The sequence below is a fragment of the Hylobates moloch genome, unplaced genomic scaffold (assembly GCF_009828535.3).
Source record: "Hylobates moloch isolate HMO894 unplaced genomic scaffold, HMol_V3 SCAFFOLD_22, whole genome shotgun sequence".
Classification (NCBI taxonomy): Eukaryota; Metazoa; Chordata; class Mammalia; order Primates; family Hylobatidae; genus Hylobates; species Hylobates moloch.
Genome location: NW_026652297.1, coordinates 46,318,739 through 46,339,377, shown reverse-complemented (window position 1 = coordinate 46,339,377; position 20,639 = coordinate 46,318,739). Strand labels below are relative to the sequence as shown.

General features: G+C 50.8%; 1 protein-coding gene across 5 annotated transcripts in view; it reads left to right on the top strand.

The window, feature by feature from the left end:
- ANK1 (ankyrin 1) overlaps positions 1 to 20,639 on the top strand; it is a 242,735-nt gene that overhangs the window by 162,327 nt on the left and 59,769 nt on the right. For all 5 annotated transcript variants that reach the window (XM_058433668.1, XM_058433669.1, XM_032144332.2 and 2 more), the window contains 13 exons: positions 5,077 to 5,175; positions 5,735 to 5,833; positions 7,171 to 7,356; positions 8,555 to 8,653; positions 9,152 to 9,250; positions 9,562 to 9,660; positions 12,922 to 13,119; positions 14,576 to 14,674; positions 15,078 to 15,176; positions 15,724 to 15,822; positions 16,898 to 17,095; positions 17,662 to 17,760; positions 18,492 to 18,590. In XM_058433668.1, coding sequence (XP_058289651.1) covers positions 5,077 to 5,175; positions 5,735 to 5,833; positions 7,171 to 7,356; positions 8,555 to 8,653; positions 9,152 to 9,250; positions 9,562 to 9,660; positions 12,922 to 13,119; positions 14,576 to 14,674; positions 15,078 to 15,176; positions 15,724 to 15,822; positions 16,898 to 17,095; positions 17,662 to 17,760; positions 18,492 to 18,590 — 1,572 coding nt within the window. The remainder of the gene's footprint in view (positions 1 to 5,076; positions 5,176 to 5,734; positions 5,834 to 7,170; positions 7,357 to 8,554; positions 8,654 to 9,151; positions 9,251 to 9,561; positions 9,661 to 12,921; positions 13,120 to 14,575; positions 14,675 to 15,077; positions 15,177 to 15,723; positions 15,823 to 16,897; positions 17,096 to 17,661; positions 17,761 to 18,491; positions 18,591 to 20,639) is intronic.

The following is a 20,639-nucleotide window of genomic DNA, read 5'->3' as shown; positions in this document are numbered from 1 at the left end:
CAGCCAGCAATTAAAAATAAAACGAAACAGGCTGGGCGCGGTGGCTCACGCCTGTAATCCCAGCACTTTGGGAGGCTGAGGCGGGAGGATCACTTGAGGTCAGGAGTTTGAGACCAGCCTGGCCAACATGGTGAAACCCCGTCTCTCCTAAAAATACAGAAATTAGCCGGGCGTGGTGGCGGGCGCCTGTAATCCCAGCTACTCAGGAGACTGAGGCAGGAGAATCGCTTGAACCCTGCCTCAAGCGGAGGCGGAGGTTGCAGTGAGCCATGACTGCACCACTGCACTCTAGCCTGGGTGACAGAGCGAGACTCCATCTCAAAAATAAATAAATAAATAAATAAATAAATAACTAAAACGAAGCGAGGCTGGACGTGGTGGCTCATACCTGTAATCCCAGCACTTTGGGAGGCCGAGGAGGGGAGATCACCTGCGGTCAGGAGTTCGAAACCAGCCCAGCCAACATGGCGAAACCCCATCTTTACTAAACATACAAAAATTACCCAGGCGTGGTGGCACAGGCCTTGTAATCCCAGCTACTCGGGAGGCTGAGGCAGGAGAATCGCTTGAACCCAGGAGGCGGAGGTTGCGGTGAGCCGAGATCGCGCCATTGCACTCCAGCCTGGGTGACAGAGACAGACTCCCTCTCAAAAATAAATAAATAAAACGAAACAAAAAATCATCTCCGTTTGCTAACTCAAGTACTGTCTCCCCAGTTATTGTTTTCTTTTCTCTTCCCTCCTCTGTTCCTTTCCCATGTTTTTCTTCTGGAGTTCTTTCCCCCTAGCCTCTTATTTTCCTTTTGGTATATATTACACGTGGTCTCACACACAACCTCAATTTCAGTTCCATGCAGCAAACAGTTTGCCGCCTCTCAAGCAGAGAACATAGAAGAACAATATGTAGAGAACAGATATAATTTATGGTTATGAAGTGAACTACCAAAATATTATGAAGGTAGAATCATCTCTCGAGGTAAAATTCTGTAATTTTCATGTCATTTCCTGAATGTGAAAAGATCTTATTGCACTTATGGGTAAAATAAACTGAGTTGCTCTTTCTGACTGGATATGGAGTATTTTTTTTCCCAAATTCTACATCAAATTCCAATTGTTCCCACCCTGCTTCTTGTGTGGATGAAGGGTGAGATTATTTTCTCTGCACACTCCCACGTACCTGGCTGTGAGCTGTGTGCCATCTGACCTGCCCCGCGTGTGCCGGAGCGGCGCCTGCCCTGGCGTGCCTTCAAGGGCTGCGGAAAGACGAGGCTTCAGCGCTTCGACTATTTCCGAATCTCCTCCCCAGGTTGTGATTTTGCAAGTGAACACTTGGTGTGTCTTTTTTATTTTTAGAAATTTTCTAAGCCAACGTGGCTTTGGAATACCATCCAGAGAGAGGGGGAAGAAAAGGTGGAACTGAAACCGTGGGCTGGGGAAGAGTCACAACAGATTGGGGACTGTGATGGGGCTCCCAGGCAGCAGAAAGATGAAAAAAAAGAAAAAAAAGAAAAAGAATAAAAACCAAAACCAATTTAGATTCCTAAAATGTACTTAGAAATTTTAAAAGCATAAAACAAATGCATTCTCTCCCCATCCTCCTATCTCCAGCTCTTAGAGACTGGAGCTCAGCACCTAAGCTGTTAATGAATGGGGACAGCTTTCATCTCCACTGGAAAAAAGCCTGCTCTCTCATTTGGAGTCCCTCTCCCCCTTCCACTTGCATTCAATCAGCACCCATGCAACCATCCTCCCTGCTCTGAGCTCTGTGAGCCCCTGAAAATAGAGAAATTGGGTGTTCGTGGAGCAAAATATAGCTAAGTAATTTTTCCTGCTCCTTTGAGGCCATGTTCTTTCATGTTGAGGGAGGGGCAGAGAAAATAGAGGCTCACAAATCCCTTTTCCTGTGACTCCCACAACTTAGGCCAGGGGCCTTCTTGAGCCTCATAATGTGTGTGTGTGTGTAGCTAGGGGAAAGGAGGTCCACTTCCAGAATTTTCCCTGTGTTCTTATTCCTCACTTATGCTGCCCTTGGCCCAGCTGGCCTGAACCAAGATCCATAGCCAAGTTTCCACCACTGATGAGCTCCCCAAAACAGGGGGGTCTTCCCCTCCTCGTGGGGTAAGGAAAGCTCTCATATCATTGGACTTCAGGCAGGAAGGGTCAGATGGAAAGAAACCTTTGACGTGAGCCTCTTGATGTCTCCATGGCCTCTGTGCCTCCATGTTGGCCCAGGCCTTCTATTCTTATGCCCAGGAAGCATGTGGCCAGTGAATGAATGGACCCAGGACGCCTCCTTCTTTTCCATGGGAGCCCAGAAGATGCCACTTGGAGCTCAGCGTCCTGGTGTCTAGAAAAGTTTCTGGTGCCAGCAGTGCTGCTCCATTTGGTACAGCAGGTGCCAAGCCTCTCAATGGAGGCTCTTTGGACTTCTATGAAAAATTATTAATGAGCTTCCAGACTTTCATATCTGGCATTTATTCTCCAATGGATACTTGAGGAAAAACCTTTTTCTTCATCAAATAGAACTAGAGGAGAAATAAAAAAGACAATTTCAGGAGGCAACAGATGGGAAGTGCCTGCCTTTAAAAACAAAACAAAACAAAACAAAACAAAAACAGGCTTTATGCCTTTAAAAAAAAAAAAAAAAGAAAAGACAGACTGGGTCTCACTGTTTCCCAGGCTGGTCTTGAACACCTGGACTCAAGCAATCCTCCCGCCTTGGCCTCCCAAAGTGCCAGGATTACCAATGTGAGCTGCTGTGCCCAGCCCCAGGCTTTATGCTTGAATTACCAGGCAGAATACAAGAAACAGACCTGAGCTGCTTCCCAGCCCCCAGGGTGGCCTCATGGGGCTGCCTTCCCGACCTGGGGAAGCTGGGTCAGCAGCGGCTGGGGGGCCACGCGGCTGGGCCCCGGGCTGCTCCCTTCCATCTCAGTGAGGAAGCTTTTCCTCCAGGTGACAGGTGCCACTGGGCAAGGTCAGAGTCCAAAGTCCTTGCTTGTCAGTTCTTAAGTTTCTTGAAATGGATTAGTTAATGATTATGTAGTTTAGTAAAAAGAACTACATACTGTCTAAACTCTAAAAATGAGGTTGTTTGAGATCTCTGCTCCTTAAGTAGTGCAGGGACAGATGGGTCCGACCATGGACTCATTTTCTCCACTCGCCCTATTTGACAGAAGCATGGAGTGGAGCCTGCCCACCCCCGCCCCTCAACTCCCTGAATGGGGGTACAGGTGCAGGGCACCCAGGGGAGTCCACCCCCAGAGGCAGTGCCGACATTCTGGTCCAGGACCCCCGGGGGCTGGCAGGAGCCTGGCTGGAAGGCTGCGGGTATCCCGGGAACAGATGGAGGCTGCTGGTCCTGTCTGTGAATTGTTGTTAAGTATCAAAGAAGAATCCAGACAAGAAAACCTGAGAATATTAAACTCATGTTCTCAGGCCCATGCCTGTAATCCCAGAGTGCTGAAAGGCTAAGACAGGAGAGCAGCCTGGGCAACAAAGTGAGAGCCCATCTCTACAAAAAATTTAAAAATTAGCTGGGCACGGTGGCACACGCCTTAGTCCCACCTACTCGGGAGGCTGAGGTGGGAGGATCGCTTGAGCCCAGGAGTTGGAGGCTGCAGTGAGTTATGATGGTGCCACTGCGCTCCAGCCTGGGTGTTAGAGCGAGACCTCCAATTCTAAAAACAAAACAAAACAAAAACTCACTTTCTCAGAACCTGCCTTATTTCTCAGTCTCTGCTATTGGTTCTTATCTTTTACAAAGTTTAAAACACTTACGTGCCTTGTTTTCCTCCAGTGTTTATTCTCTCCAGTTTTTCTCTCCTCTTGGATTTGGTGAACCCTTACTCATTACATTTTGCTTACTAGTATGTTGCATATTCTTTGATTTTTCTTGACCAGATTGTATTCCATTTATTACCCCCCATTTATTTTCTGATTTTTCTTCTCTTCCCTATATACATCATAGAGTTGATCTTACCCTTTCCTTTTCTGTCCAATACTTTCCTCACTTTCCTGCCTCCCATCTCTTTGTCCCCTCCACTGCAGTTTGTGGTCTGTGGGTATCCCTGGGACGGCGTCAAAGGTGTAGGCCTGAGGGACCTGCTGGCCTCCTTTCCCGGCACTCCCAGGCCTCTCAGAGGGCTTGTTGCCTTGCAGAGTTGCAGGCTGAGTGGAGCTGCGGGTCCGCGGAAGGCCAGCTCACTGACAAGCCTTCCAGTGTGTGTCCTGAGGGATGCCGACGCGCTGTCTGCTGGGGACAGGATGCCGCACCCACACAGCAGATTAGATGTTCAGAAGTTGTGTATTGGCGGGGGGTGTTTTTTCTTTCAGTATTATTTTTCTTTTATAAAAACTTTTTATTTTTAATTATTATGGATACATAATAAAAAAAAAAAGGAATTCCTTTGACATGGCCACACTCTCCTTCAACCGCACATCTCAGTGTCACCTACCCTCTTCCTGCGCCACTCCAATCACACCAGCCAGTGCTGGTGGTCTTCTTTTTAAATGTTTTTCTTTTTATAGATTGAGGGGGTACGAGTGCAGCTTTGTTCCATGGATACATTGTGTAGAGATGAAGCCTGGGCTGTTAGTGTGGCCATCACCCGAAGAGTGGGCATCCCACCCAAAGGATAATTTCTCCTTGCCCCCACCTCCCACCCTCCGAGTCTTCAGTGTCTCTCCACCCTCTGTATGTCTACGTGTGCACATGATATAGCTCATACTTACCAGTGAGAACATGCAGTATTTGACTTTCTGTTTCTGAGTTGCTTCATGTAAGATACTGCCCTCCAGTTCCAGCCGAGTTGCTACAGAAGACCTGATTGCCTTCTTTTTTATGGCTCTTGCAGCATTGTTTGTCATAGAGAACAGGCTGGATCTTCCTCCCTGTACTTTCAGTACGATTTCAGGATGTGCAAGGGGTCAAGCACACACGTGTGTCCTCTCTACCCCTTTTGGCCATGAAGAAAGCCCCCGGATCCCTCAAGAAGCACCTGTCCACAGACCTTTGCTGGTCCCGTAGCAGGCCCAGTGAGAAACCGCCTCTGTTCCCTTCCCCCGTGTGTTTCAGAAGGGGAACACGGCCCTGCACATCGCTGCTCTGGCTGGGCAGGATGAGGTGGTTCGGGAGCTTGTCAACTATGGAGCCAACGTCAACGCCCAGTCACAGGTAATGGCTCTCTGGTCTGGACTAGAGGATGTTGCCTTTCCACACATGGTTCCTCTTTCCTGCTCCCTCGTGGGTCCATTGGCAGCCGTGTTAACACACACACTACTGTGGGGCAGGGCCTAGATTTCTCAGGAGCATGTCTCTGAGCAGTGGTGAAGGCGTCCTTTATTATTTCTCATGCATAGACCGTACGTCCTAAGCATGACGGGGTTGAACTGTTGTGGACCTAAGCCAAATAGTATGTCCAGTTACAGCCCAGGTGGAGAGAGAAACTGAGGACTGGAGGAAGGAGGCGTGGGGTGCAGCACTGATGAAATCAATGAGGAGTATGTGAGCCGAAGAGACTGACCTACGGTGGCAAGGGGAGGCACAGCCTCAGTGGCCTTTTGTAATAATCCCAGGACGCCAGTCACCTTGACAATGAGTTTCCTTAGGAGGGGTCAGGTGGGAGGAAATGGAATGAAGAGAGCGCTGTCCTCCAGGTGAGAGGACGTTGTGCTGGCGTCGGCCTTTCTTACATTGTGGGTGGATGCTAATAATGTCCTCTCTTGGTTTACAGAAAGGTTTTACACCCCTGTACATGGCAGCACAAGAGAACCACTTGGAGGTGGTTAAGTTTTTACTGGAAAATGGGGCTAACCAGAACGTAGCCACGGAAGTAAGTACCTTGGAAAAATGTTGTCACCACCGGAAGTCTCCCAGGTGTACAACCTTTCTTCAAGTGACACCTACCTGGGATGTGGCTTAGGGCGCATCCATGTCATGATGGATGACCTTCAGGTCACTGCACTAATCCAGGGTGCTGTCAGGTTCTGCAAGGGACTAATGACAAAGTCATGGTCTTGAAGAAGGCCCAGACACCTACCAAAGAAACGACGTCACACTTGAGGGTGTCATTCCCGCTATGGCCAATACTTGTGACTGGAGGGGGCAGGCAAAGCATGCATGTGTATGGTTGGCAAGTTTGCATTGGGCCTTAATGAGAAAGGCTCTTGCCACAAAACCACCATGCACCCTTGGACAAGTCTCATTAGCTGTGGTCCTGAGTCTTGTCATTGGTGAAATGATGAAATTGGACTAGATAGAGCCAAGGAGTCTCTTGACTCTTAACTTTGGATGGCTCAATGACATGACTTTGTTGTCATTCCGTTTTATCAGTTCCTGGGGTCCTGTGCCCCTTAGTATGTCCACAACTGACGGAATTAATAATAGTAGCTCATGGCCAAGCGCAGTGGCTCATGCCTATAATCCAACTGCTTTGGGAGGCTGAGGTGGGAGGCTGAGGTGGGAGGATCACTTGAGGCCAGGAATTTAAGACCAGCCTGGGCAACACAGCAAGACCCCGTCTCTACAGAAAAAGAAAATTAGCTGGGTGTGGTGGTGTGTGCCTTAGTCCTAGCTACCTGGGAGGCTGAAGTGGGAGGATCACTTGAGCCCAAGAGGTTAAGGCTGCAGTGAGCCATGATTGCACCACTATACTCCAACCTGAGTGACAGAGCGAGACCGTGTCTCAAAAATAAAATAATAATATCTCAAAAAGATAATAATAATAATAATAATAATAATAGTAGCTCACAATTGAATTCTCAGGGCCTGGTGTGGACTCTGGCCTTTGGTCGGTGTTAGTAATGTTCTGCCCTGTCAAGGCGCTATCCTGGCACTAGCAGATGGGGTGAGAAAGGGAGACGGCAAAGAATCTGAGCAGTCAAAAGTTTCTTAAAACAAGTCAAACTGGAAGCAAATTATAAAGGAAAACTAAATTAATGCTAAAGAAAAATTCGGCAGGCTCTCTGAGATTGCAGAGAAAGGAAGTGGAGGCAGGAAGGGCTTCAGGGAGGAGGTGGCATTTAGGCTGACCTTGGCGGATGAAGAGGGCTTTGGTGGAGGGAGGCTGGGGCTGCTGGGAGCATAAGCCCCAGGGGCAAGGGTGTGTCCTGTGTGAAGGGCGGCCGGCGTCAGACGAGTCAGAGCAAAGCGTTTTCCTCCTCTGGCCAGGACGGCTTCACGCCTCTGGCGGTGGCCCTGCAGCAGGGCCACGAGAACGTCGTCGCGCACCTCATCAACTACGGCACCAAGGGAAAGGTGCGCCTCCCGGCCCTGCACATCGCGGCCCGCAACGACGACACGCGCACGGCTGCGGTGCTGCTGCAGAACGACCCCAACCCGGACGTGCTTTCCAAGGTGAGGGCGAGGAGGAGGGAGGAGCCTTGGGCCGCGGACGCCCATGGGCTCAGGGGGCACCGCGCACGCCCAGCGACTTCCCAAGCAGGAGACCCGAGCGTGCAGGGCCGGCAGTGCGCACTGAGCGCCCCCACCCCAGGACGCAGAGGGGCCCCTGGACAGCCCCGCTCTAAATCCCTGGCAGATGCCCAGAAACGTGCTCTTGGCGAGCAGCGGGAGTGGTTCCTGTTGCTCCAGGTCATCTGGAAATGTGTCCAGGCGGGCAGGGCGGGTCACCCTGGAACCCCAGGAGGCGGCCTTCCTGATGTTCCTTCATCTCTCCTCCCCGGCTGCCGAGTAGTGGAGGGAGGAGGCGTGCAGGGGCCGGAGTGTGGAGAAAGGGGGTCTGGGGCCCTGCAGTCACCTGGGCACACTTTCCTGTGTTCGGAGGCACTGCTGATCTGCTGTCTGTAGGCTGAGGCTGCTGGTTTTCTTTTAGTGGAAATGGATTTACTGGAGTTATTCACAGTCCCCTCCTGCACCCCGCCCCTCCCCTCTTCCACCGGCCCCAGATCCACCGGGTTTTGTCTGGAAAACACCTGGGTGGGGTTAGGCCTGGCTTGAGGCTCTGGAACAGAATGATGACAATGGACGGAGGCTGAGACGGGAGGATGGTTTGAACCCAGGAATTGGAGACCAGCCTGGACAACATAGTGAGACCTCGCCTCTAAAAATTTTTTCTTAAAATTAGCTGGACATGATGGTGTTTGCCCGTAGTCCCAGCTACTGGGGAGGCTGCGGTGGGAAGATTGCTTGAGCCTAGGAGGTCGAGGCTGAAGTGAGCTGTGATCACATCACACTGCACTCCAGCCTGGGCAATACAGTGAGACCCTGTCTAAATAGGGGGGAAAAAAGACCATGGCCCCATCACACTTTCATTCATGAATAAAGATCTCTTTGTCAGTGATCACTCTGATGAACTGGCCCACAGAGTCTGAGGTTAACATATAATTTGGATTGCTCAGGGCGGACACCCAGCTTTTGAATACACTGTGCCATAGAGCCTCTCTTGACCCCCTCACCACATGTTCCCACCCATCAAAATCTCCTTTTTCTGTAAAGTCCTGTTGCCCTGCCTGAGTTTCCTGCATCCCAGGGCTGATTCTGAGATAGAAGTAAATCACATATGACAAGTTTCTCCCCCTCTGTTGTGCCCCAGACGGGATTCACGCCCCTGCACATTGCGGCTCACTACGAAAACCTCAACGTGGCCCAGTTGCTCCTCAACAGGGGAGCCAGCGTCAATTTCACGCCACAGGTAACCCTGGGGCAGGTGCGCCCTCACTGTCCAGGGGCTTGGGGCTGGCAGTTGCTCCTGCCTTGGCACCATGGGTTTCATCCCAGTGGCAGAAGTGCCTGTGGGTTAAACAGCCCTGCTGTCTGGTCGGGCTCCTTGCTGGCAGGTTTCTGATCATCCACCACCCAGTTTCCAACTGCTTTGTCTTGAGAAAACCCTAAACTCCATTTGCCCATCCTAGAAGTGGGAAACCTGGAGGGCAGAGAGTGATTTCCAAATAACTGACTTTCCTGCAGTCTGTTATGTTGACTCTGGGAGGCGTGGGCTTGGCTGGTGTGGTGGGATGACCGATCCTGTTGGCAGGTCCTTTCAGGTTTTAAAACGTCTTAGGCCAGAAATGCCCTGACAACGCCGTTGCAGGGCTGGGGGCTGGGGATTGGGGACAAGGGGAGCCGGTGCACAGCAGCTGCATTCCAGGGAAGGATGACGCACCCTGACCGTCCTGCTTCCTCCCTTCAGAATGGCATCACACCACTGCACATCGCCTCCCGCAGGGGCAACGTGATCATGGTGCGACTGCTGCTGGATCGGGGAGCCCAGATAGAAACCAAGACCAAGGTGGGTGCCAGCAGGCGCCGTAGCCAGGCAGGGGGAGGGAGTTCCCCCCTCACGAGCCTCACCCAGAGCAGCGGGCCCTTGGTGACCTAGTTAGGGATGCACCACCAGCCTCCTGGAGCCGCCTGCAGCAGTATTCTGGGCAGTGCTGTGTGCAGCGGGAGGCAATAGTAAAAGTGTGCTGAGGTCGAGCTGGTGCTTGAGGAAACGTCAGCACTTGCGTGGGCTGGGATGATGCCATAGGCAGTCTTCTCTCCAAATGGCCTCTGATAGCTGCCTTTTGGGCTTTCTGTTTTTGACTCTGTCTTTTAAAGGACGAATTGACACCTCTCCACTGTGCAGCTCGAAATGGGCACGTGCGAATCTCAGAGATCCTGCTGGACCACGGGGCGCCAATCCAAGCCAAAACCAAGGTGTGTGCTTCCTTCCTGTGAGGCGCATTTTCTAGGCAGGGCTCCAGGTCCAACAGACCTGGCATCAAATCCTATTTCTGTAAAACAGAGATGCTAATACTACTAAATGAGATAGCACCTTTGACATTTATTACAAGGCCTTTCACATAGGAAGCACTCAGTGTAGCTCTAATTCCTAACTAGATCAGGGTCGGCAAACTTTTTATCTAAAGGACCAGGTATTAGACAATTTTAGGCTTTGCAGGCCGTGGTCCCTGTTGCAATGATTCAACACTGCCAACGTAGCAAAAAAGCAGCCATAGGCAATATGCAAACTAGGGCCCGTGTTCCAATAAAACGTTATTGACAAACACTGGTGGCAGGGCAGATTTGACCCATAGGTCGTATAGTTCGCCTACTACTGCTCTAGATCAATCCCTATGTCTCTCTTCCTAGCTCCAGAAAAGACAGGCACTAAGTACTCTGAGAAGTCTTCAGAGCCTGGGCCAGACTGGAGCGAAGTTAAAAAGAAAAGAACACCGTTCTTCTCAGGCTCCATTACGGGCCAGAGAAAAGGCCCGTTATGTGGTTCTAACATAAGGACTCGAGTCTTCAAGGGGTGAAAGCTGTCAGCCACACAGTGCCGCCTGAGCCTGCTCTGGGTCCTCTGCCCCGTGAATTGAGCTGTGTCAGAGCAGAGCAAGGCAGAAGCCAGGCCCACTCACGGCTACCCAGGAGGTTTCCCACGAGCAGTTCTGTCATAAAATGATGGCTCAGACCATACAGTGAAAGCTGATTATTTCCGACACATTATCATGTTCTGTTCTGTAGAGCTGTCGTTAATTTGGGTCATGATTCATCGTCCCCACACTGGTTCTTGCATGTGTCTGTGTTGCTGTTGCATGAAGGTGTCCTCTACTAAAGCAGTTTCTCATTTGACCCTCCATCCTTGGCTGATTTGCTGTGTGACTATGAACGTGTGTCTTCCCCTCTCTGTGTTTCAGTTTCCTCATCTGGAGAGCCCCCACCCTCTCTCCTAGGATTGTTGGGATGACCATGTGAGATAATGTCTTCAAAAGCATATCTAAAAGTAAAACTCCTCAGCTAAATGAAAGTAGAATTGCTACTATCAGTTAAATTATTAGGAAATTCCCAACATTTTTCCAGGAGTGCTGTATTTAAACATAATACATGGCCAGAAGTTAAGATTTTTTGTTTTATTATCCAGATCATTAGAATGGGGCTGAAAAGAATGTTTATGAAAATTCCTTACTGAGAATATGTGACTTTTCAATTGGTATCTATGGTATGACCTTTCTGAAATGCAAGTGTAACTAACTGAGTTAGCTCAGTCCACCTTAACAAAGAACCACACGCTGAGTGGCTTAAACAACAGAAACTTACTGTCTCACACTTCCAGAGGCTGGAGGGTCAAGATCAAGGTGTCAGCAGGGTTGGTTCTTTTTTTTTTTTTTTTTTTTTTTTTGAGATGAAGTCTCACTCAGTCACCGAGGCTGGAGTGCAGCAGTGTGATCTCCACTCACTGCAACCTCCGCCTCACAGGTTCAATCGATTCTCGTGCCTCAGCTTCCCGAGTAGCTGGGATTGCAGGCACCTGCCACCATGCCTGGCCTATTTTTGTATTTTTAGTAGAGATAGGGATTCACCATGTTAGCCAGGCTGGTCTCGAACTCCACCTTGGAGTGATCTGCCCACCTTGGCTTCCCAAAGTGCTGGAGTTACAGGGGTGAGCTACAGTGCCTGGCAGCGTTGATTCCTTCTGAGGCTGTGAGGGAGCATCTTTTCCAGGTCTCTCCCCGAGCTTCTGGTGGTTTGGGCACAATCTTTGGTTTCCTTGGCTTATAGAGCATCATGCTGACCTCTGCCTTCATCTTCTTGTGACATTTTCCTGCTGTGCAGGTGTCCAAATCTCCCTGTTTCTAAGGACGCCAGTCATAGATTAGAAGTCATGCTAATGACCTCATTTTAGCTTATTATATCCCCAGAGATCCTGTTTCCAAACAAGGTCACATTCTGAGGTCCTGGGGGTTAAGATTGCAGCATGTGAATTTTGTGGGACCTAATTCAGCCTGTAACACTAACATCTGCTGTCATGGAACCTGATTTGCATCTTCCTTGATGAAAATCCTCTCCTTTCCACTTTCTAAAAGCTGAAGTCCCAGGTCCTGAGCTCCTAGCCCTTCTTGGCGCAGCTCCAGCCTCCTCTCCAGCCCGGCTCCATGCTTGCAATCACCTTGCCCCAGACTATCGAACTGCATGGAGGCCCCTGGGTTCCCCTAGGGTAGCTGCCTCTGTGATGTTGCACACGCTGCTCCCTTCACTAGGATGTTCTTCCCCTTTGGTCCTCCTGGTGAACCTCCATTCAGCTCCTTTCAAGTCCTAGCTAAGGCCTCACCTCCTCCCTCCCAGTGCCCCTCCTTCATCAGTGACGCCATCTGTTTGTGCACACCTCTGTGCTTTGATCATCCCACTTCAGGGCACTGAAAGACAACACCATGTCTGTCTACAAGCTTCCTTGGCCAGGGGTTATGTCTGTTCTCTTCTGTTTCCCCAGAGCTTAACCCATACCAGGTGCACATTAATCACTTGATAAATATATGTTGAATTAATGTCTGAATGAATGAATGAGTCTCCTCTCTCTTTTATGTTTTTTAAACAAATTGCTATTTGAGAATGAGTATCCTTAACAGAATTTTCTTTAACTGAACTGCATTTGATAGGGACAAGGAACAGAGGGATTTAGATCCAAGTTCTGTTTTATCATCATTCATTCATTCATTCATTCAAAATCACATAATTTAAGGACCATGATGTGTGTTACATGCATGTACTGGGCACTGTAGGGCATCTAAGGAGAAATATTAGGCTAAGTCACTGATCTTAAGAGGCGTATAAGTAAAGAGAAAAGAGACACTCCCCTAAAAAGTTAGCTATGAATATAATTGGGCAAATATGAGAATAAGGTCTGAGCGCATGGTGCAGATAAGGAAAGCCGACAGGAGTCTAGGGTGGTCAGGGAAGGCTTTCTGGAAGAAGTGGGTCTGCTGGACATGGCTTTGAAGGTTTGGCCAGGTGGAAAGGAGAATGTCTGTGGTCAGAGACCGGCAGGAGCGTGGAGGCCAGGGTGAGCCAAGCTCCCTCCAGAGCCTTGTGGAAGCATTGTGTAGGGAAGAAGTAGGAAGTGACGTTGGAATCATCCTGAATCTCCATGCTCGGTCCCCAGAAGACTTTGTGATTGCTTGTGTTTTCCTCTTTACCCAGAATGGCCTGTCCCCAATTCACATGGCGGCTCAGGGAGACCACCTCGACTGTGTCCGGCTCCTGTTGCAATACGACGCAGAGATAGATGATATCACCCTGGACCACCTGACCCCGCTCCACGTGGCTGCCCACTGTGGACACCACAGGGTGGCCAAGGTCCTTCTGGATAAAGGGGCCAAACCCAACTCCAGAGCCCTGGTGAGTGGGGGGGGGCTGCTGGAGAAGGTACAGAGTGGCAGGGCAGGCTGGGGGCAGGACCAGAGAGGCATGGCTGGGCCTGTGGGAAGGGCAGCAGGTGCCCAGAGCTCCCCGGATTTGAGGTCTGAGCAGTGGGGTGTGACAGCACTGGACGGTGGGGTCCTGGTGTGCACCCCTCCTGCACCCTCCACTGCACACCCAGCTGGGTATCGACCCCTGCCCCTGGTGACCAGGCTGAGGTCAGGGGTGAGTTTGGACCCAGGAGACCGGACTCAGGAAGCATCCTGCATGGTAGGTGTGCGGGCTTGGGGCATCTCTCCAGTGGAGCCAGGCCTGGAGCTGAGTGATTCCTTAGAGGCTGCGTGTCTTTCTGAGCTGCTTTGCGGATGAGTGAGATGGCCAGAGCTGAGCATCCTTCATCCACAGAGGGGCTTGCAGTTCTCATGGCACTCTTGTAAAGGGAAGCTCAGGCCCAGAGCAAATCCCTCCTGTGGTTCCTCTGCCTCCTTCCCAGGATGGGGCTCCCAGGGAGTCTGGGGATCCAGCAGGGCTGTAGCTTTGCACTAAGCATGCCCGCAACTACATCTCCTCTCTGCCTCTTCTCAAGGCAGCAGAACTGAGGGGCAGGATATCCTCCAGGGATGGCAAGGATGGCTCATTCATTCATTCATTCATTCACTCACTCGCTCAAAAAAGCTTTCACTGAGCAGCACCCGCACTCCACATACTGTCATAGGGGAGTTGGGATTTCCCAGCCTCAGGACTATTGACATTTGGGGTCGATATTTGTGGTCTTGTGTGTTGTAGGATGTTTAGCAGCATCCCTGGCCTCTACCCACTAGGCACTCATAGCTCTCCTTTCCTGGTTGACAATAAAAAATGTCCCCAGACATTGCCACATGTTTTGGGGATGAGGTGCAAACGATACCCCCCCCACCCACCTCCCATGTTTGAGAACCACTGCCTTAATGGGTAAAGCATTGAAAAAAACAGACAAAAACAAATACACATTTCTGCCCTTCAGAGTTTACATTCAGAGTACATCACACTTTAGAGCAGAAATCCATTTCACTAAAAATGATCAGTGGTTTCAGGGAAGAGGGAACATGATTTGCTTCACAAAAGTACTCTTTTATTGTAAATTTACCCTTAGGGGGCTTTAAATGGCAGGATCTTTTAGTGCATCCAAAATATGAACAAATTTTTTAAAAAGGTTTATAAACAACATGTTCAGGAACATATCTAGTGCATCAAGTGAGAGCCACCTGTCTCTTACATGATTTTCATTAATTGACATTATAAGACTAATCAATTGGCATTAATTCATTGATTGGTCTATGGGCTGGTGGTGGCCTGGGCAGCAGCTGCCTTTTAGAGCAGCCAGGTGGTCTTCTGGGTGTTCCTTGTGCCCGTGTGTAAGCTCCTGCTTGTCTGTCTCCCTTTGTGTGGGCTGCAGAACGGCTTTACCCCCTTACACATCGCCTGCAAAAAGAACCACGTCCGTGTCATGGAGCTGCTGCTGAAGACGGGAGCCTCGATCGACGCGGTCACCGAGGTAGGAGAGACTGCAGAGGAGCCTGGGGGCAGGCCTCTGGTCTCCCCCGACCCACCTTCTCCAAGAGTCGCTCTTTGTAGCTTTGTGTGGCTGCAGGGGTGTGTGTGTCTGCAAGTCTGGACTGCTGGAAGGAATGAATCAGGGGTGACTAAGACAAGGGAACATGAGTCAAGTCTCACAGAGCTTTCCAAGATCAGACACAATTTTTGCAAGTTGTAAGAGTGGGCACGACTTGCCCACAGTAATTTTTTTCTCCAACCATTTTCTTGGAAGCAAACCCACCTCATATAGCTCCCTTTTCTTGGAAAACCATTTGTGAAAGCATTAGATACCGTCAGGTTCTCTCTTCTTCAGGGGAGCGGAAAGACTCTCACTTATCTGACTCCGCCTTTGTCTGTTTCAGTCTGGCCTGACACCTCTCCACGTGGCCTCCTTCATGGGGCACCTTCCCATCGTGAAGAACCTCCTGCAGCAGAGGGCGTCGCCCAACGTCTCCAACGTGGTAAGCCCTCAGGCAGGCAGGGGCTTGCTCCTCTAGACCAAGAGCCCAGAGGGCAGCTTTCACCAGTGCTCCCAGGCCTACTCTCTGGGGACAGAGCTACAATTCCCAGAATAGCCAACGCTTCAGACTGGGGGAGGATGTCACTGTGTACTGACTTTCTGGATTAAATTTCTCATACATCCGTAAACCTTGGAGGTTTTGTTTTGGACAATAATTTTGGAATGTCTATAAGTGTTCACTGAGAATACAATTTACATTTTTGAATATTCATTAGCTCTGGGGTTTACTTTTAAGTGTACCTAGAATACACAGACACACACATAAACTCACATACACACATGCACCTGCACGCATGTGCACACACACACATACATACATGCGCATGCACACATGCACACACACCAGGCTAAAGAGCTGCCTGCTGGGGCAACTCTGCCTCTTGGACAAAAACCCACCAAGCCACTCCAGGCTACACTTCCTAGCTCTGTGTGTGCTGTTTTGGACAGCAGGCATGTATGAACAGTTCTATAATTTTGTTATTTTATAGAAAGTGGAGACCCCGCTACATATGGCAGCCAGAGCCGGGCACACGGAAGTGGCCAAATATTTACTCCAGAACAAAGCCAAAGTCAATGCCAAGGCCAAGGTGAGTAGTGAAGGCAGGAAGGGAAGGGTTTCAGATGTGAGCAGTTCCAGCACTGTGCAGAGAACCCATCCTCATTCCAGGTGGGGCTGCAGTGCTGTGGCCTGGGGATCACTTTTCATCCCGATCAGGTCTCTCTGAGTGCTCAGATTCGGCTTTGCAGGGGGTTTGAGAAGACCAGGGATATTTTTGCATGAGAGCCACATTTCTTTAAAATAAGGAAAGTCCAAGGTGCGTGGCTGGCCTGAGTATGTCCTGGGCTAACGATGACAGTTGCCATATAAGGAGGGGGGCAACCTTTTGAAGAAAGCATTGCCAGTGAAAATCAGGCAAGAATTACTTGATCTAAAACTGGAGAGCTCCCCCTTACTGTAAACAGTGAGAAGAGCTGTGGAGTTTGCCAGTTGCTCACTTGGCCAACAGCAGGCTTCCAAACCACAGGCCACGATGGGTTCTCCTTAGAGTCAGGCCTGTGATTTGTGTTTGGGGCCCTCGAGGGAAGCCTCCAGCTGGGCCCCATGAGACCTGGCCCAGGCAGCCCGACAGCAGCATTCAGAAACAGGAAGTGGGGGGGCGTGGGTGGAAAAGTCCTCATTCTCTGTCAGCAGTTGAGACTCCCCTGACCCCAGCACAGAGAAAATCAAAGTAGAGTTCAAGCAGAAAGCCAAGCGCATCCACTCAGAAAGGATGTGGGAGACGGATGAGCAGCCACACTGCTCTGTGTGCCTCTTATGCACCAAACGCAGAAACCGTGTACATTATCCGCTTGATCCCAGCTGAACCCTAGCAAGTAGATGTTATTATTCCCATTTTATAGATGGGAGGGCTGGGCCTTTGGGAAATTAGGTAGAAATCACAGCTCACTTGAAGAGCTGTTGTAAGGATTCAATAGGATACAGCATATTGGTTCCTCTAACTCAGAGACTTGATTTGAATCCTGACTCTTCATCTCCTTAGCTGTGTGACCTTGAGAAGGTCACTTGCCCTCTCTGGGCCCTGCCTTGCTTCTCTGTAAGATGAAAAGTTGGATTTGGTAACATCAGCGTTTCTTCTTCTTTGTTTTCCCTTCGGGGTCCAGGATGACCAGACCCCACTTCACTGTGCAGCTCGCATCGGCCACACAAACATGGTGAAGCTCCTGCTGGAAAATAATGCCAACCCCAACCTGGCCACCACCGCCGGGCACACCCCCCTGCACATTGCAGCCCGTGAGGGCCACGTGGAAACAGTCCTGGCCCTTTTGGAAAAGGAAGCATCCCAGGCCTGCATGACCAAGGTACAGCCTCCCCCGTCGCGGTCTAAGGAAGCAACAGGCTCACTCAGCCAGGCCTGGAGCTCGGAGGGGAATTCCCATCTGGTTCTCTTTGCCACCTCAATGGTGCTGCAAGCAGCTGGAAGGGTCGTCATACTCAAGGCTGGCCACCACCTGCAAGCCCGATGTGTCTCCATCCTTCCCCAAAACGGGAGGTCAACCACAGCTTCTCACACACCCAGCCAGCCTTCATACATTTATCATGGCACAATTATTAGTCGAAACCTGCTTTGGGCAAGTCACAGACAGGTTCTGGGGATATGAGAAGGGTTAAGACTCATACCCTGCCCTCAGCTAGCCAGCAATCAACTACCACTGTGAGGTGGTTGAGACCCTCTTGCCAGCAAGTGCAGGAATGCCTGCCAACTCCTGAGGTCTTCGGCCTCCCGGAGGGCTCAAAAATGGCTGTGCCTTTGCTTTCATTGGCCTCTCCATGCCAGCGGAGGTGCAGCCTCCTTTGCCATGGGCCCTTTCTCCAGGGAGGACAGCCCTGGGGCCCCGAGGTCCTGACAGCCTGTGTTTCTCCTCAGAAAGGATTTACCCCTCTGCACGTGGCGGCCAAGTATGGGAAGGTGCGAGTGGCAGAACTGCTGCTGGAGCGGGACGCACACCCGAATGCTGCGGGAAAAGTGAGTTTGAACCCCGCCCTCCCCTGCAGCTCTCAGGTTAGAGGCAAGGACAGAGGATGGACTTCAGCACTTGCAGATTCCATCTCTTGTCTGTGTTGTCCATTTTTTTTTTTTTTTTTTTTTTTTTTTAGACAGGGTCTCGCTCTGTTGCCCAGGCTGGAGTGCAGTGGTGCCATCACGGCTCATTACAATTTTGACTCCTGGGCTCAAGCCATCCTCGGGTATCAGTCTCCTGAGTAGCTGGGACTACAAGCAGGTGCCACCATGCCCGGCTAACTTAAAAAAAAATTATAGAGACAGGGTCTCACTATGTTGCCTAGGCTAGTCTCAAACTCTGGGCTCAGGTGATCTTCCCTCTTCAGCCTTCCATAGCTCTGGGATTACAGGTGCGAGCCACTGCACCTGGCCTGTTTATATTTCCATGGGTAGCCATCGAGAGAGAATGGCCTTTGGAAAGACTGGCCTTTCTGTCAAAGGCCTTATCCTTTTAGAAAGACCCGATGGCCTTCTCTGGGCAAGTGTATTGATCTCACTGCCCATGTCCCCCCCGTTCCCACAGAGCTCTGGGTCCTGCTGATGACATTTTGTCATGACTCCAAGTTAAGACTGGCCTGGGAAGGATTTTAAACAGGATTTTACTGTATAAAATAGGTGCTCCCATGCCTAAAGGGAGCCCTGGGAGAAAGTCCGTGGGAGTGACAGCTGGCCTCTTTTGTCTTTGTCCCCTGCAGAATGGCCTGACCCCCCTGCACGTGGCCGTCCATCACAACAACCTGGACATCGTCAAGCTGCTGCTTCCCCGGGGCGGCTCCCCGCACAGCCCTGCCTGGGTAAGGCCGGCCCGTCTCCCCAGCCACCCCTGGAGAGCAGGTCACCTGCTACCTTCCAGTCCCTCAGGGAGGGGGGTTTCCACAGCAGCCCAAGGGTTTTGCGTTCTGTTGCTATTTTTACCTCAGAAATCACGCCTCACTTTCACACATGTTTCCTGCCCTGTAATCACACTATTCAGGGCCCAGGAGTGGGATGGGAAGTGGGTAACAATTCCCAGCCAGGGGTTACCTCGCAAAGGCGGAACTTGTTTTATACAACAAATGTGTCCCCAAGCAGTTGCACGTCAGCTGGGTTTTGTAAACTGACTGTCAGAGGTCAGTGTGGATAAAAATCCCTGGGGAGTGGTGAGCCTGGTTCTAGCATTGCTAGATTCTGACTCCGTGGGACTGTGCAGTGTGGCCTGGAAGCCTCATTTTTAACCTACTCTCTGCGTGGTTCCGAGGCTGGGGCCACAGCGACCGTACTTTGAGAAATCCTCAGGGCTGCTGGCGAGCTTGCTGGAACCTGGAAGCAAGGGACCTCTTTAAAACGAGAATGATCACCTCCAAATTAATTTCTCTCTGAGATCAGACTTTTAGATGGTGGCATTTTTGTAGGGAGGCTCACCTGAATATGAGACACGTTGGCCCAGCCTCACAGCAGCTTCGGAGGTGAGCTGCTCAGAGCAGCAGGTTCTGTGACCCTTGAGGGAATCAGAGGAGGGAGCAGATGGGTTGCTTCTCGAAGACCCCACAGGGTTGGGTAGTACAAGGATAAAGCTGGAAGGACCATTTTTGGGAACAGGCTGCCTGCTGTGGGAAGGCGAGGCTGTGTAGGGATAGGCACCACGGGACTGGTGGCCAGCGGGGAGAAGGGGAGAGGAGAGGGAGCGGGGCCAGGAAGACAAAAGCCACACGCAGTCCCCGCACTCTATGGGGCAGCCAGGCGCACGGGAAATAGGATAATTTATGGGAGATCTGTTATGTGGCAGGCATCCAAGTGCCACGGAGAAGGAGCCTTGGGGTGGGACCCCGTGTGACTCCACCAACACCTGCTGGCTTAGGGCCACCGCAGCCCAGGCAGGGAGCGTTAGTGCCAGTGCGCGGCTTCGGCGCATTCTCCCTCCCTGGACAGACGCGTGTCCCCATCCTGCAGCATCACTCTTCTACAGACGCCGGCTCCCTACAGCTCTGTCTCCTCCTGTCCTCGCTGCTGCTGCAGTGAGCCCCACGTCGCTGTGCAGGGGGAGCACACAGCCCTGCCGCGATGTCGACTTACTCCTGCCTCTAAAAATAAAAACCTGGACTCCCCTCCTCCTCACTCCCCTACTTATATAAAAGGAATGGGAGCCAGGTTCATTATATTTAAAGATAACTAAATCCAAGCACAAACCCTGTACAGATGGGCTTTGTTTCCATGGCAAAAAATAGTTTCCAAAGTAGTCTGGCAATTTTGTAGAATTTCACATGCAAATCTCTCTGCACCCAAACCAAACCCTCCCCTTTCTAATTTTGATGCGAATGTTGTTTGAACATTTGGGCAGAGCTCCCTCCGTGTGCGTTCCTTAGGATGAGCTCATTTCCTTGGGAAAGAAGAGCCTTTTGCGGGCACGCATTCCTCCCTCCCCTCTCCGTGACTTTCCAGCCTAGTTGTCCTTGTCCTTGTCACCTGCAGAAGTTCATTTGTTCCTTTTAGTCCTGGTTTTGGGGAAGCTCAGAGGGGCAGTCCGTGTTCTGAGAGTGACGGTGGCACTTGTATCTCAATTTTAACCAGAGGTTTACCTGGTAGCCTGAGCCATGTCCGGGGCAGGCCTACCCTTGGGCAGGACAGGGGGCTGGCCTTGCCAGTGTGGACATCACTGCTTCCCAGGTGGCCTGGGATTCCTGAGGATACATCCATGAACACACTGCAGATTTATGAAGTGATGGTCCTTTGTACATTAAAAGATGGCCTAATAGGGCCGGGCACAGTGGCTCAAGCCTGTAATCCCAGCACTTTGGGAGGCCAAGGCAGGTGGATTGCTTGAGGTCAGGAGTTCAAGACCATCCTGGCCAACATGGTGAAACCCC